The sequence below is a fragment of the Ictidomys tridecemlineatus genome, chromosome 8 (assembly GCF_052094955.1).
Source record: "Ictidomys tridecemlineatus isolate mIctTri1 chromosome 8, mIctTri1.hap1, whole genome shotgun sequence".
NCBI lineage: Eukaryota > Metazoa > Chordata > Mammalia > Rodentia > Sciuridae > Ictidomys > Ictidomys tridecemlineatus.
In genome coordinates this window covers 30,965,180-30,977,259 of record NC_135484.1, presented here as the reverse complement: position 1 = coordinate 30,977,259, position 12,080 = coordinate 30,965,180, and the positions used below count along the sequence as shown (strand labels likewise).

General features: G+C 39.3%; 1 protein-coding gene across 1 annotated transcript; it reads right to left on the bottom strand.

The window, feature by feature from the left end:
- Positions 1 to 5,107: 5,107 nt before the first annotated feature.
- Positions 5,108 to 11,649, bottom strand: Vnn3 (vascular non-inflammatory molecule 3). The gene is given in 11 exon segments (XM_078018503.1): positions 5,108 to 5,272; positions 5,956 to 6,013; positions 6,015 to 6,127; positions 6,597 to 6,642; positions 6,802 to 6,904; positions 6,907 to 6,936; positions 6,939 to 7,163; positions 8,815 to 8,835; positions 8,838 to 9,000; positions 9,002 to 9,109; positions 11,446 to 11,649. Coding segments are annotated over 11 exon segments (1,236 nt in total).
- Between the last annotated feature and the right edge of the window lie 431 nt (positions 11,650 to 12,080).

Genomic DNA, 12,080 nt, shown 5'->3' with positions numbered 1-12,080 from the left:
TTTAAAAACTAAGTGCAAAGACTAATTTTAAGAAAACTTTGTGCCTTCATATTATCCTTAGGCAACAAAAGATCTTTTCATCCTTTTTGCAAGGATGATTAGGGAAGAGCAAATAAGGAAATGTATTCATATTAGTTTGCCAGGACTACAATATATCACAATTTGGGTGGTATAGATAATAAAAATGTTTTGTCTCATCATTCTTGAGGTGAGAAGTTCAGAGATGGTGTCAGCAGGGTTGGTTCCTATTCAGGTTCTGAGGGAAAGATGTGTTCCGGACTCCTGTCCCTGGCTATCTTTTCCCTGTGTCTCTTCAGATGGTGTTGTCCCTGTAAATTTCCCCTTTTTCATATTGGCATCAGTCATTCAATTTAATGTCTACCTGATTCCAGAATGACTCCATCTTAATAAATTGGCTCCCAACACTGTTTCCAAATAAGATCACATTCAGAGGCACTGGACTTCAACATTACTTTCTTTGCGTGAGCACTTGAGTTCCAGGCCTCCTGAGTCACACAATAAACACCAGCTCCCTCTGCTTGTTGGCCTCCTTTGGACCTGCCACCCATCCAGGTGAGCAAGGAAGGCTAGATACTTTGGAAGGAGATGTAATGGTTACATAACAATGGATAAAAGGAATCTTTGTATGAGTCAATAAGAGGTTAAAAAAATACTACTTTGAACTTCTTCGATTAAAAATATTAAATGAAGATCTCCCAATGAGTTTCCAATCCAATATGTAAAAAACTTAGCATCATCTCTCTCATCCTCACCACAAGAAAAAAGCCAAACTACTAGAAAATCAACAAACTTTTCTTAGAAGCATCAGAGAATTGAGGTCATAGGACAAATTGTCGCCCTTATAATTGGAGAGACAGGCAAATACAGAAGACAAAAAATTAAAGGACGAGAGTCTGATGTGGAGCAAGTGCTCTGACCTGCAGTGGATGAATTGCTAGAAACTCAGCAATATTGGACAATATTGACAGTTAAAACTCTTGAATGGGGTTATGGAATCTCTCTCTCTCTCTCTTTCTCTCTCTCTTTTTGTGTGTGAGTTTTACCTCTAGAAACCCTACCAGGTTCTCAGGGAAAATGGATAAATATTAGGATAAAAATCCCACTGTGCTTCCTGCGAGGAAAGGGAAAATAAGATGGTTGTGAAATATATCCAGAACACTCCCTTCTCTTCTCCTTAGCAAAAGCCTGCCCTTAAAGGAAAGCATATTACCAGGGCCTAATCTACCTGGGGGAAGGGACACTTCAAATCTATCTCCTTTTTCCCTTCCACAAGGGAGGATAAAATCTCAGCCCCAGCTGCCTCTACCTGGTTCCCGATCCTCCTAAGAATAGAAGAAAAAAGCTTAGATGCAATTGTGAAGTAAGGTTACAGCCCTGGCTGGGTACAGGCTCACTAGAAGAATGAGACGAATCATAGTACCATAGGACACTTCCCCTGCCCCTGAGGATTACCATGCTATCAATCCGTTTCTGACTTACCTGTCGTATATGAGACTCCAGATGAAACACTGCACTTCTTGCAACACCATGTCCCTCACAGGACCTGGAAACAGGAAGCACCAAGAGCCAATGAAATCAACTACCTCTTGAACGGAAAATGGACAGCTCACTGCCTAGACAGAGGGAAGACCCACTCTGCCTGAACTTTGCTGACAGAGCAGCAGGTCCCAGAAGGAACTCAGAAGCAAGTCCTGCCAGCTCAAGCAGGGAGAACCAGAACCAAGAGAAGGAGCTGAGAACAAAGACTGAGGGGGATTAACACTGCCTCTTGCACTTTGCCTGGTGACATCTGAAAAGCCATGTACACACTGGCCCACCTGTATATGTGGTGAAAGATTAGAAGTCTGCCTCTGTGTTGATGCTAAAATATATATAAAATATATAAGTATATATTATACAAACAATTTATAAAATATATAATTATGTATTTATTTGTAGATAATTAGTCATTGGAACTCCACGTCAATTTCCGGATTGACCTTAATTTGCCTGATAAGTTGTTTATGTGGTCAGAATATATATTCTTGACATAGGACTTAATAAAACTATTTTTGCATTTTTGAATGAAGCTCCTTAACATTATTGGTGGCCTTGTCACAGGACGAAATTACAACAATTTAGCTTAAAGATCTTGATTGCCTTTACTTTAAATTCCAGACTTGGGCAAAACTTTATTCCATAAAATAGAATAAGTGTTCCTGTGACCTGAGCAAAATAAGCTGGATTTATAGACACAGAAGGCTGAAGAAAGAAACAAAAGGACAAAAAATGGGCCTGTCATTTCACTTTACTTTCCTTGTAAAGTGAGACAGAACAATGGAAAAACAACTAACTGGTTAAGATCCAGTTATTTCAGGTCACTTCTTTTGTGTAAAGATTAAAGCAGAGAGATCTTTATTATACTACCAACTGAAACTGGTCTGTTTGGGAAATTTGGTTGTTATCGCTCTGATTCTGATTTTTCAGAGGGTCAGGTAAACAGTATAATTCCATTTGGTGACAATGAATTTTAGTAATAAGTGATTCCATTTTGATTTTTTTTTTTTGTCTGTTCTATTGGGGTCCAGGGCAGGAATTTAGTCCAAAACAATGGTTTCTTGTAATTTCTATTTAACACCCTAAACTGGCTCTCAGGAATTTGTTTGGTTGCTTGTTTGTTTTGCTAACCAAGGAGTTATATTCTTCAGTATCAGAAATACTAGATGAAGCCATGAGTGGCTTTACTCTCCAAAGAAAGAGAGAAAAGGAAGGGAGTCATGTCTGTGAACGTTGAGTTTAGTATGACTTACAAGTCACGGTAAATTAAATGGGAAGTGAGGAGAGGAAGGGAGGAAAGCCAAAGGTGAAAGAAAATAAAAAACATGAGTGGGTATTAAAAGATATGGGGTAAACGATCTTTAGGAGGAGTAGTTCAGTTGTTCTCTCATGGAAAGTAAGGGCTGAGAAACGACCATGAGATCTGATTTTTGAAACTTTCTTTGATAAAAAGAGTGCAGAAGTCTGCTTAGATAAGACTGCATGAAATAAAGGGTGGTGAAGAAGCTGGGGCCATTATGCATAACCACCTTCCAATGGTGGTTTATGAGAAACAAGCCTAAGAAGGAAGCAGTATAAGGCCATAAAGAGGGAAGGTACCCATATCCCACATGGATAGAAGAAATCCAGCCACAATGCGGTGTCATCTAGGATCTAAGGGTCATGGTTCCTATAACAAGAATCTAAGAAAGATGGAAATGGGGATACCAAAAACATTTTCTGCTGCTTAGAGCATCTCTGGTTTCCTGGTACTGGATTAAATTATATTGGGTGGGAATAAATACCTAGAAGAAGTCTAGAAATGCAATTATCATACATTTTGTAGGGGTAAAAGATATCTCTTAACTCAGTGATCCTCAACCACCCCCAAGGATTCCAGAGAATCCATGGGCTCTCATGTGAGTCTCTTCCCAGAGGTAATCAATGACCAGCCAGGTACAGGACTCAAAGAACTCGGGGAAATGCGCCAAAAGTTATTAGGGGAAGAGATGACAGGGTGGCCCTTTCTAAGAAAGCTCCTGGCCTCGCACATGCTGCAACAAATCTCTGAGTACTTCAAGAGGGCTTAATCAGATTTGGGTAGATCCTAGGTAGAAAAAAGTCAAGATGTAGTCTGAAGGAGATAATTTATTTTTATTTGCATTCCAAGTGTCTAATTTTCTTGCAAATAGACCATAAGAATCAAGTAAACTATGATAAAAAAGATAGTGGAACAATTCTAATTAGCTACAAAATTGTTCATGATTACTTGATGAGATGCCCTGATTTTTTATTTGATATTCAAAGTTCACCCTGTGTAGCGACAAGTGACATGTGTTAATTGGGATTCTTAGGAGCAATGAAGATGATAGGAGATATATAATGATAGGATAAAATGATAGCCTATATTTTATGTATGTCAATAAGTGATAGGACAGATATTCTATGTCTTATATTATTTATTATATTGATCATGATAATTAGGATAATTAGGACATATATGATACTGTTTTTCACAATTATAGAGACTGAAACATCTCATGAGCTGACATCTATCTGCAAGCTGGGGATCCAAGAAGGCTGGGGCAATAGTTTGAAGGCCTGAGAGATGGAGAATAGATGATGCCATTCCGATGCAATTTGAAGGCCTGAGCAACAGAAGCCAGAAGATCTACATTCTAACTGAAGCATTTGGGCAGAAAATCAACAAAACCTTCATCTGCCTTTCTGTTCTACTCAGGCCTTCAAGGGATTCATTGATGCCCACTCACATTGGGTAGGGTCATCTGATTAACTCAGTCCACCAATTCTAATGCTAATCTATTTTCAAGACACCCTGGCGTATACAACAGAAATAATGTCTAGCCAGCTATGTCCAGTAAAGTTAACACATAAAATTAACCATCATTGGATGGAGGCAATATTTGCCTACATAGAGTGATTGCTACAAAAGAATTTTTCTAGGCCCTCCTCCCACTTGAATATATGTTCAACTCATGCACAGACTTACAGGAACACATACATGGAATGAGTTTTTGCTGCATCAAATAGCACACACACTGTCATAGTCTTTTTCTATTGCTAATAAGATCACCAAAGCCTGGATAAATTTTAAAGAAGAGAAGTTTATTTGGGCTCATGGTGCAAAGCCAAGGACCTACATCTGGTGATGGACTTCTTACTGAGGAGGTGCAGGGCTCATGGATTGAGACAGAGAACATGTGTACCTATGTGTTCTGGTCTCCTCTTCTCATTAAGCCACCAAGAGTTTATCATGGAGGCTCTGCTCTCATGGTCATATCTAATTCTTATTACCTCTCAAAGGCCTGATTTTCCACCTTCTCGGTACTTCACAGTGGCAATTAAATTTCAACATAAGTTTTGGAAGGGCAAGCCATATCAAATCATTGCATACCCATTGCTTTTTTAAATCTTCTTTAGTTTATTTGCTGTTCCAATAAGTTTATGGCATGTATCCTGACTGGACACCAAGGGCTCGCTCTCTCTCTCTCTCTCTCTCTCTCTCTCTCTCTCTCTCTCTCTCTCTCTCTCTCTCTCTCCTGTCTCTTTGTCAGACTAATCCTGCAAGATCCTGGTGAAGGGGATCATTACAAATTCCCAGGTCCCTGTCATGAGCGCTAAGAAGGGTCTTTTCAAACGCTCCTCCATAGAGAGCCATAACTAAGACAGACAAAGAGACTCCAGTTTGGCTCCTTAGATGTCCATCTCTTGAAACCTAATCAAAGAAAGCAAAGGATTAATTCCAATGCAGAGCTTGGTTTCCAGCCCAGGGGCTTTGTTTCACAACATTCCTCCTAATGCAACACAAGGTTATAAAAAGCAGGCAAGATTTGGTATCCAAAGATTCAGCCTCTTGTTTTGGATCCAATACTAGAGGAACTTTGGGTGAAAGTGTGGCAAATAAATCCGTTTCACAGGTGATCAAATAAGATAATGCATTTTTTTTAAAAAAGTGCTCTCTAAGCTCATGAAACACTATACAAAGTATTAACTCTTACTATCACTACAACAAATTCTCAAACTAAAACACTCAAGAAATAAATCATAGATGTACCATTTTTAACTTGAACATTCTATACCATGCAAAGGTACAGGACATTAGTTGTCATTATCAGCAATCAATGCATCAATTTTGATTTCTCTGTGACTTCACTGTTGCCTTGCATTTCAACATCACACTTCTGAAAAAAAAAAAAGAATCCCAACTCCTCTATCACAGCACAAAGATAATCTAGAACCACAACTTTCATTCCTCTCATGGCTTCCATATGTCTTTAACGTGTGTCTCATAGAATGTGAATGATAATGCTTCCATATTGTACCTTTACTTTAAAGATTATCATTTTGCTGTTCTACCACATCTGCACAAAGAAAGTCATCGTCTTGAAAACCTCCTACCTTGTAATGTCTTTCAGGGACAAGCTGACTCCTACTTAGGACAATCTGTGGGAAAACAGCTTGTTGCAAATGTGATGCTGAGAGAGAACTCCTCAAACTTGGTAAAAGCTGAACCCACGGGCTCCCGGCAAGTTCTCAGGGCTGTGGTTTGGCATTTCAGTAATGTGTATATCTATACAGAAAATAAAAGTAGTCATAAAAATTTGAAAATATTCTCTCAGCTGAATTATTCTATTTCAGAGTAGAGGAATGTTTTAGTTGCCTTGTAAGCAATGTTGTTTAATTTCAATCAGAACTTATTTGTGAATTCTAATGCCAATTTAGTGAATCCAGATTTTATGTTTTTAGAGAAGACAAATGGAATAGAAACAAATTTTTTAAATCAGAGTGTATTTCACATAATCATAGCTATTTCAAGTTCTAATTTGATTATTTCATAAACTGTTTAATTAAATATCTCTTTTAGAGATATGGCCATGTGGCTAAACTGGGTCACAATTGAAAACAGGAGACCTCAGTTGAAGATGATCTGAAAAACACTATTTGACCTGGTGGGAAAAGAATGCACAGAAGTTTCATCTTTTTAAACTTAAACTTGACCTGCTAAGAACTAATCAATCTACTTTATTTTTTTACCTTGCCAAGAAAATTAACTCATTCTTGCTATGATGAAACATATTAAGTGTTCTGGGTGAAAAAAAAAAAGATTAATGTAACATTTTACCAATTTTGACTGACTCTAGCATAATTTTTAAAGAAAAGTAATGATGACCTGGAAGAAAAACTAATAATTATTAGTAATGCAACAAAAACACTTATGCATGTTTACCTATAATATTATAATACCTATAATAATATTGGCCTTCTACTGTGTGCAGTCCATCAAAAGCTCCCAGAGCATAGACCTCATCTACTCGCTTCTCAGACATCTTGTAAGATAAATGACAAACAGGTCCTTCTGGCAAACTGTGTAATTTCCTTAACTTCAGTGAAGGTGAACTCATCAAAATAAACCATCCCCAGAAAATCCTGCTGCTCAGAAGGGAAGAACTTGACACTTTTGGCATAAGCACTCCAGTCAAGGGCTGCAGGGTAGGTGTGTTTGCTGAGAGGCCAAGACTTCTGTTCTGATAGCATCAATTGGCCACTCTCTGTTTCCATGTCATAATGATACACACTGAGTGCTTCTGGGGCATAGATCCTACTCCCTATGGCCAACAACAACAACAACAACAACAAATGCAAATATTAATTTCAATTGTATTTATTTATTTATTTATTTATGTGTATGTGTGTGTGTGTGTGTGTGTGTGTGTTGCTGGAGATGGAACCCAGGCAGGGTCAGCCAAATGCTCTACCACCTCAAATTTTTTCGGGTGACATGCTACTAGACTAATCCCTTGTGAAATTAAAATTATTAAGTCATAAGCATTTTCAAAACAGTTAGGGAGATGGCTGTTATATTGAGCTGTGAAATTCTCATTTGTTTTTCTTATTCTTCCCTTTTCCAAGCAAATCCAACAAAAAAACGAGAACATTCTCCCAAATATGAAAGATAATTTCAGCTCTCCACTTATCTAGTCAATTTATTTTTGTCTGTGATTCCTTATTTTCATCAACAAACAAGTAGTCAGGAGGATAAGAGGGGAACATGCATTATCTTGAACTTGGATACTTTAAAGGATAAACTCTAAAAACCTGAGAAGTTGAAAATGATTTTATCATCCGAATAAGATTTATTTCATGATAACAATAGATGTTGGCTGGGATATTTCTTTTTGAAAAATATATTTATTTTTTAGCTGTGGATGGACACAATACCTTTATTTTATTTATTTATTTTCACGTGGTGCTGAGGATCGAACCCAGGGCCTCACACGTACTAAGCGAGTGCTCTACCTCAGAGCCACAACCCCAGCCGCGGCTGGGATATTTCTTAGACTGGCTCTGACTTTTTACTTATTTTGACTTCTCTCTTCCCCTCATATAAGATTGAGATAATGTTTGCTTCTTTTATTTACAAGAATTACGTTCTTAAGTAGAAGCCAGTATTGTTATTAATTTTGTGATGACAGAATTAATACATGCATCAATCACTGAAGAAAATTGTGGCTTCTTTCTTACAGTCCCTGCCCTTTGCCTCTCTGTCTTCTCTGTGTAGTGGGTAGCTCTCCTGTTGCCATTCCTTGCCCCTGAAAATGTATGCCTGCTCCAAGTCCATCTCCTCTCACTCTTTGATTGGGACCAATGCCAGATGAGAGCCTCAGCAGCTTGGCATTCCAGAGTCCCCTGATCTCACTTGTCACTAGCTTCCAAATCATTGCCATTTCAAGGGATGTCAATGTAACAGCCAAGCTCATTGGGGCTGGGGCTGCCGCATTTGGGGTGGCTGCTCTGGAGCTGAGATTAAGATTGTGCTTTGGAGCCTCACCACTAGTTATGCTAGGATCCTTCTCTGAACAAACAGCTCTTCTACACTACTCTGGAGTTTGACCCTAGGAGGCCATGGGCTCTTTTGCCTGATGCTGCTCTTTCTCATCCTCTTTGCCAAGTGAAGGCACTACTTCCCCTACCAGTAGGTGCTCCTGTCTCTCATGACTCCTCTGCCCTGTATCTTCCTTTTCCTAACTCTCTCCATACAGTCTGGGGAAAGTGGTTGGCTCAGGGTTTGACTGGGGGATGATAAATACTGTTAGGAAAGGGAAGAGAAGGGGAGGAGAGGGGAGGGGAGGACAGGGGAGGAGATAGAAGGGAGGGGAAGGGAAGGGAAGGGGAAGGGAGGGGAAAGTGTGGCTTGAAAATCAGTAAAGAGTTGCCAAGAGTGTCACTGCCGCTATGTGCATGACTGGCATGAGTGACCTGTCATGTGCATGCTGGTGTGTGGGTATTCACAGCAAGCGGGTTGACTCCCATGGCTCTAGCCCTTGCAGGATGGAACAGGACAGCAGAGAGGAGGGGCAGTGTGTTGTACCAGGTCCTGGGATACAGAACACTGTCGACTTGAAACTCCTTCACCACCACCATAGCTTGGTTGTAAGAAAAAAAAAATGTCAAAACAAGTCAAAGTGCCAAACTTCCCAAAGGGAGTGTCAAAAGTCACAAATTCTGCATCCTTAGGGAAGTCAAATTGAATTTCGGGGGCAAGAAGATTGTACTGTTATCAAAAAGCAGAGAAGGGGAAAGTAAGTATAAAGCAAACTGACAACAGATGTGGTCAACACCCATTTAAAAAAAAATCTTTCCTCCTATGTATGTTGAATTGCTCGTTTAAAACTGTTACACATGGATTTACATGACTCATGCCCACCATTATACCAATGAGGATTTTTCACTGTGACATTAATCAAAAAACTTCACTTTTGTCTGACCAATGAATGAAATCATATCTACAAGTGATATTTAAGACGTGAATATTTCTGTCCTAAAAATCACAGGATGAAATCTTTACTCTTATCATTTTCAGGTTATTTTCTATTCTTTAAATATCAACACCACTCCATATGTGAAGTCTAATGCATGTTAATAAAATAAACTTTGTCATGTCTCCCGGTGATACTGCTAACAAGTGAGATAGATTTAAAATTAATTTAGACAATGCAATAACTAAATCTTGTTAATTAGTAAGCCATTAGTAATTATTTTTCCACCTGATTATTGGTCCTAAAGTCCACTTAACCTCAGCTCAGGAGTTCAGCATATGCTTGGTTTGGGATTTTATTTGCCTGATATATGCGTAGGTGAGCTCTGTCATGAGCTATTTCTCCACTCCTACTGGACATGTCTAGTTCCTTCATTCACCCCCAGGTGGTAGTGCATTCTTCCTCCTTAGGTGAACAGCTCAGGAAAGGATGGGACCTAATTGAAATCAAGGAATGACGAGACTATGGATATTCTCCCCTTGGATTTTATTCACAAGGATGTGAACTCTGTGCTCCAAAAAAGTCACAGGCTTAAGTGGGGAAGATCAATAGGAGTTTTCAATCTGGAGATAATAAATGCGGTTTTCTAGGAAGAAAAGTTCAAGGAACTGAGCATAATCCCTAGTGGGCCCAGGCCAGCCAGTCTTCAAGCCCTCTTGCTTGAATGAATTTGAAATAGAGACAAAAAGTGGAATGGTGGTTGCCAGGGGCTGGGTAGTAGGGCAATAGGAGTTATTGCTTAATGGGCATAAAGTTTCAGATGTGCAAGATGAAAATAATTCTCGACAAAGATGATGAAAGTGATGGTTGTGCAGCAACATGAATACTGATACCACCTAAAATAGCTAAGATGATCCATTTTGTGTTATGTGTACTTGTCATAATTAATAATAATAATAGGTATGAACTTGGTGTTGCTGTAGTCTGTGGCTTCTAAAAGGAAAGTCACCCTGACAACAGATGTTAACAATAGCAAAAAGGGCTAGAGGGACAGATGATATGGTTTGACTCATTGAATGGCAGACTGCACCTGAAAGAAGATCTACCCTCATCATGACACTATTTGTTCAGGTACTGTTTTGGTTTGGACCTGGAATGTTCTCCAAAGGTTCACGTGTTGAAGGCTTGGTTTCCAAAGCAGCTATGTCCAGATGTGGGGCTTGGGGAAAGTGATTTTATCATGAGGGCTCTGACTGAATCAGTGGGTTCATAGCTGAATGGACCATTGGGAGGGGGTGGAAAATGTGGGAGGTGAGGACTAGTTGGAAGAAGTAGGATATCAAGGTGTTCTCTGAAAGAGTATCTCTTGTCTCTAGCCCCTTCCTTGCTCCCCCTCTCTCTCTCTTTTCTGTAGTCCTGGGGGTTGAACCCAGGACTTTGCACATGCTGGGTAAGCACTCCACCACTGAGCAACATCCCCACTGGTCTCTCTTTCTCTTTGTTTACTTGCCCTCATGAGGTGAGCAGCTCTGCTTCACCATGTGCTCTTCTTCAAGATATTTTGCCTCTCCAAAGGCACAAAGCAAGGGAGCCAAGTGACCACAAACTGAAACTCAGAAACTATGAGCCAAAATACATCTTTTATCCCTTAAGTTGATTTTCTCGGGTATTTTGTCACAGTGACAAAATTAGTTAGCACAGGTACCTAAGCAGAGAAATTCTCCTCTTTTTTAAAAGCCAATTTCTTTGCAATCAAATAAGTCCTAATGAAATAGATGGGAGCTTAGTATAAAATATTAACAAAATGGGCCCCCAAAATACTAACTCTGACACTAAATCATGGATGAAAAGGCTATTTCTCCTTTCTCAGAGAATATTAAAATATTTGTGAGGCTATTATCACATGTGCTTTCGTATTCTGCCATATTCTATTTTATGGCTAAATCAAACGTGGAATCCTTCTTTTGGATTGAAATAAATTAAATCCCCTTTCCAGCTAAAATGAGTAATGATTATAAGATGCATCCATAACCGTTATCTTGCCAACATTCAACAAACAAACATGCATGCATATCTTGACTGACAAGAAAGAAAGTCAGTCAGGTTTATCTAAGGCAAAAGTAATTCTCACTTAATGGTAGTGGGCTACCAGACTACCCTCAGAATCAAACATCACATCAGTATTGTATTGGTAACTGCCATCAGGGGGACACTGAGGGTCACTGGCATTGCAAAGTTTCTCGTCCCCAATATTTGCCACAACATAGATAGAGTTGTCCTTGGCGAGGCAACTGAGTCTCTCTTGCATTTGTGTGTGGAATAATTCAAAAAACATTGCTATGACTATATTTTAGTGATTTCCAGAATACCAAATAATACTTTATTTTCCTGCTTTTCTTTTGAGCTGTAGGTCAAGAATCAACAGAAAAGATTTTAAAACTCACAGGCAATATAGCGCTCATCTTCATGAAAGTTAACTTCTTGAATGTGCCAGACTCCAGGTTTCAGTGAAAAACTGAAGCACAGAAGGGATGGAGGAGGCACTGGAGTCTCTTAGAAGTGCACCTGGGAAGGCAAGGGAAGGGTTTGAAATTTAGCAGATTCTTCTGTGTGAATGACCTCATGTATAAACCATAATCCTACCCATTTGCTGATAGAAAGTGGGGCAAGAGACACAAGTACCAGATGACAGGAAATAGTTGGTCCTGTGCGGGCCATCTTCTATAGAGAACCAATGCAGCATTATGTGGGGGAGATGTAAACAAA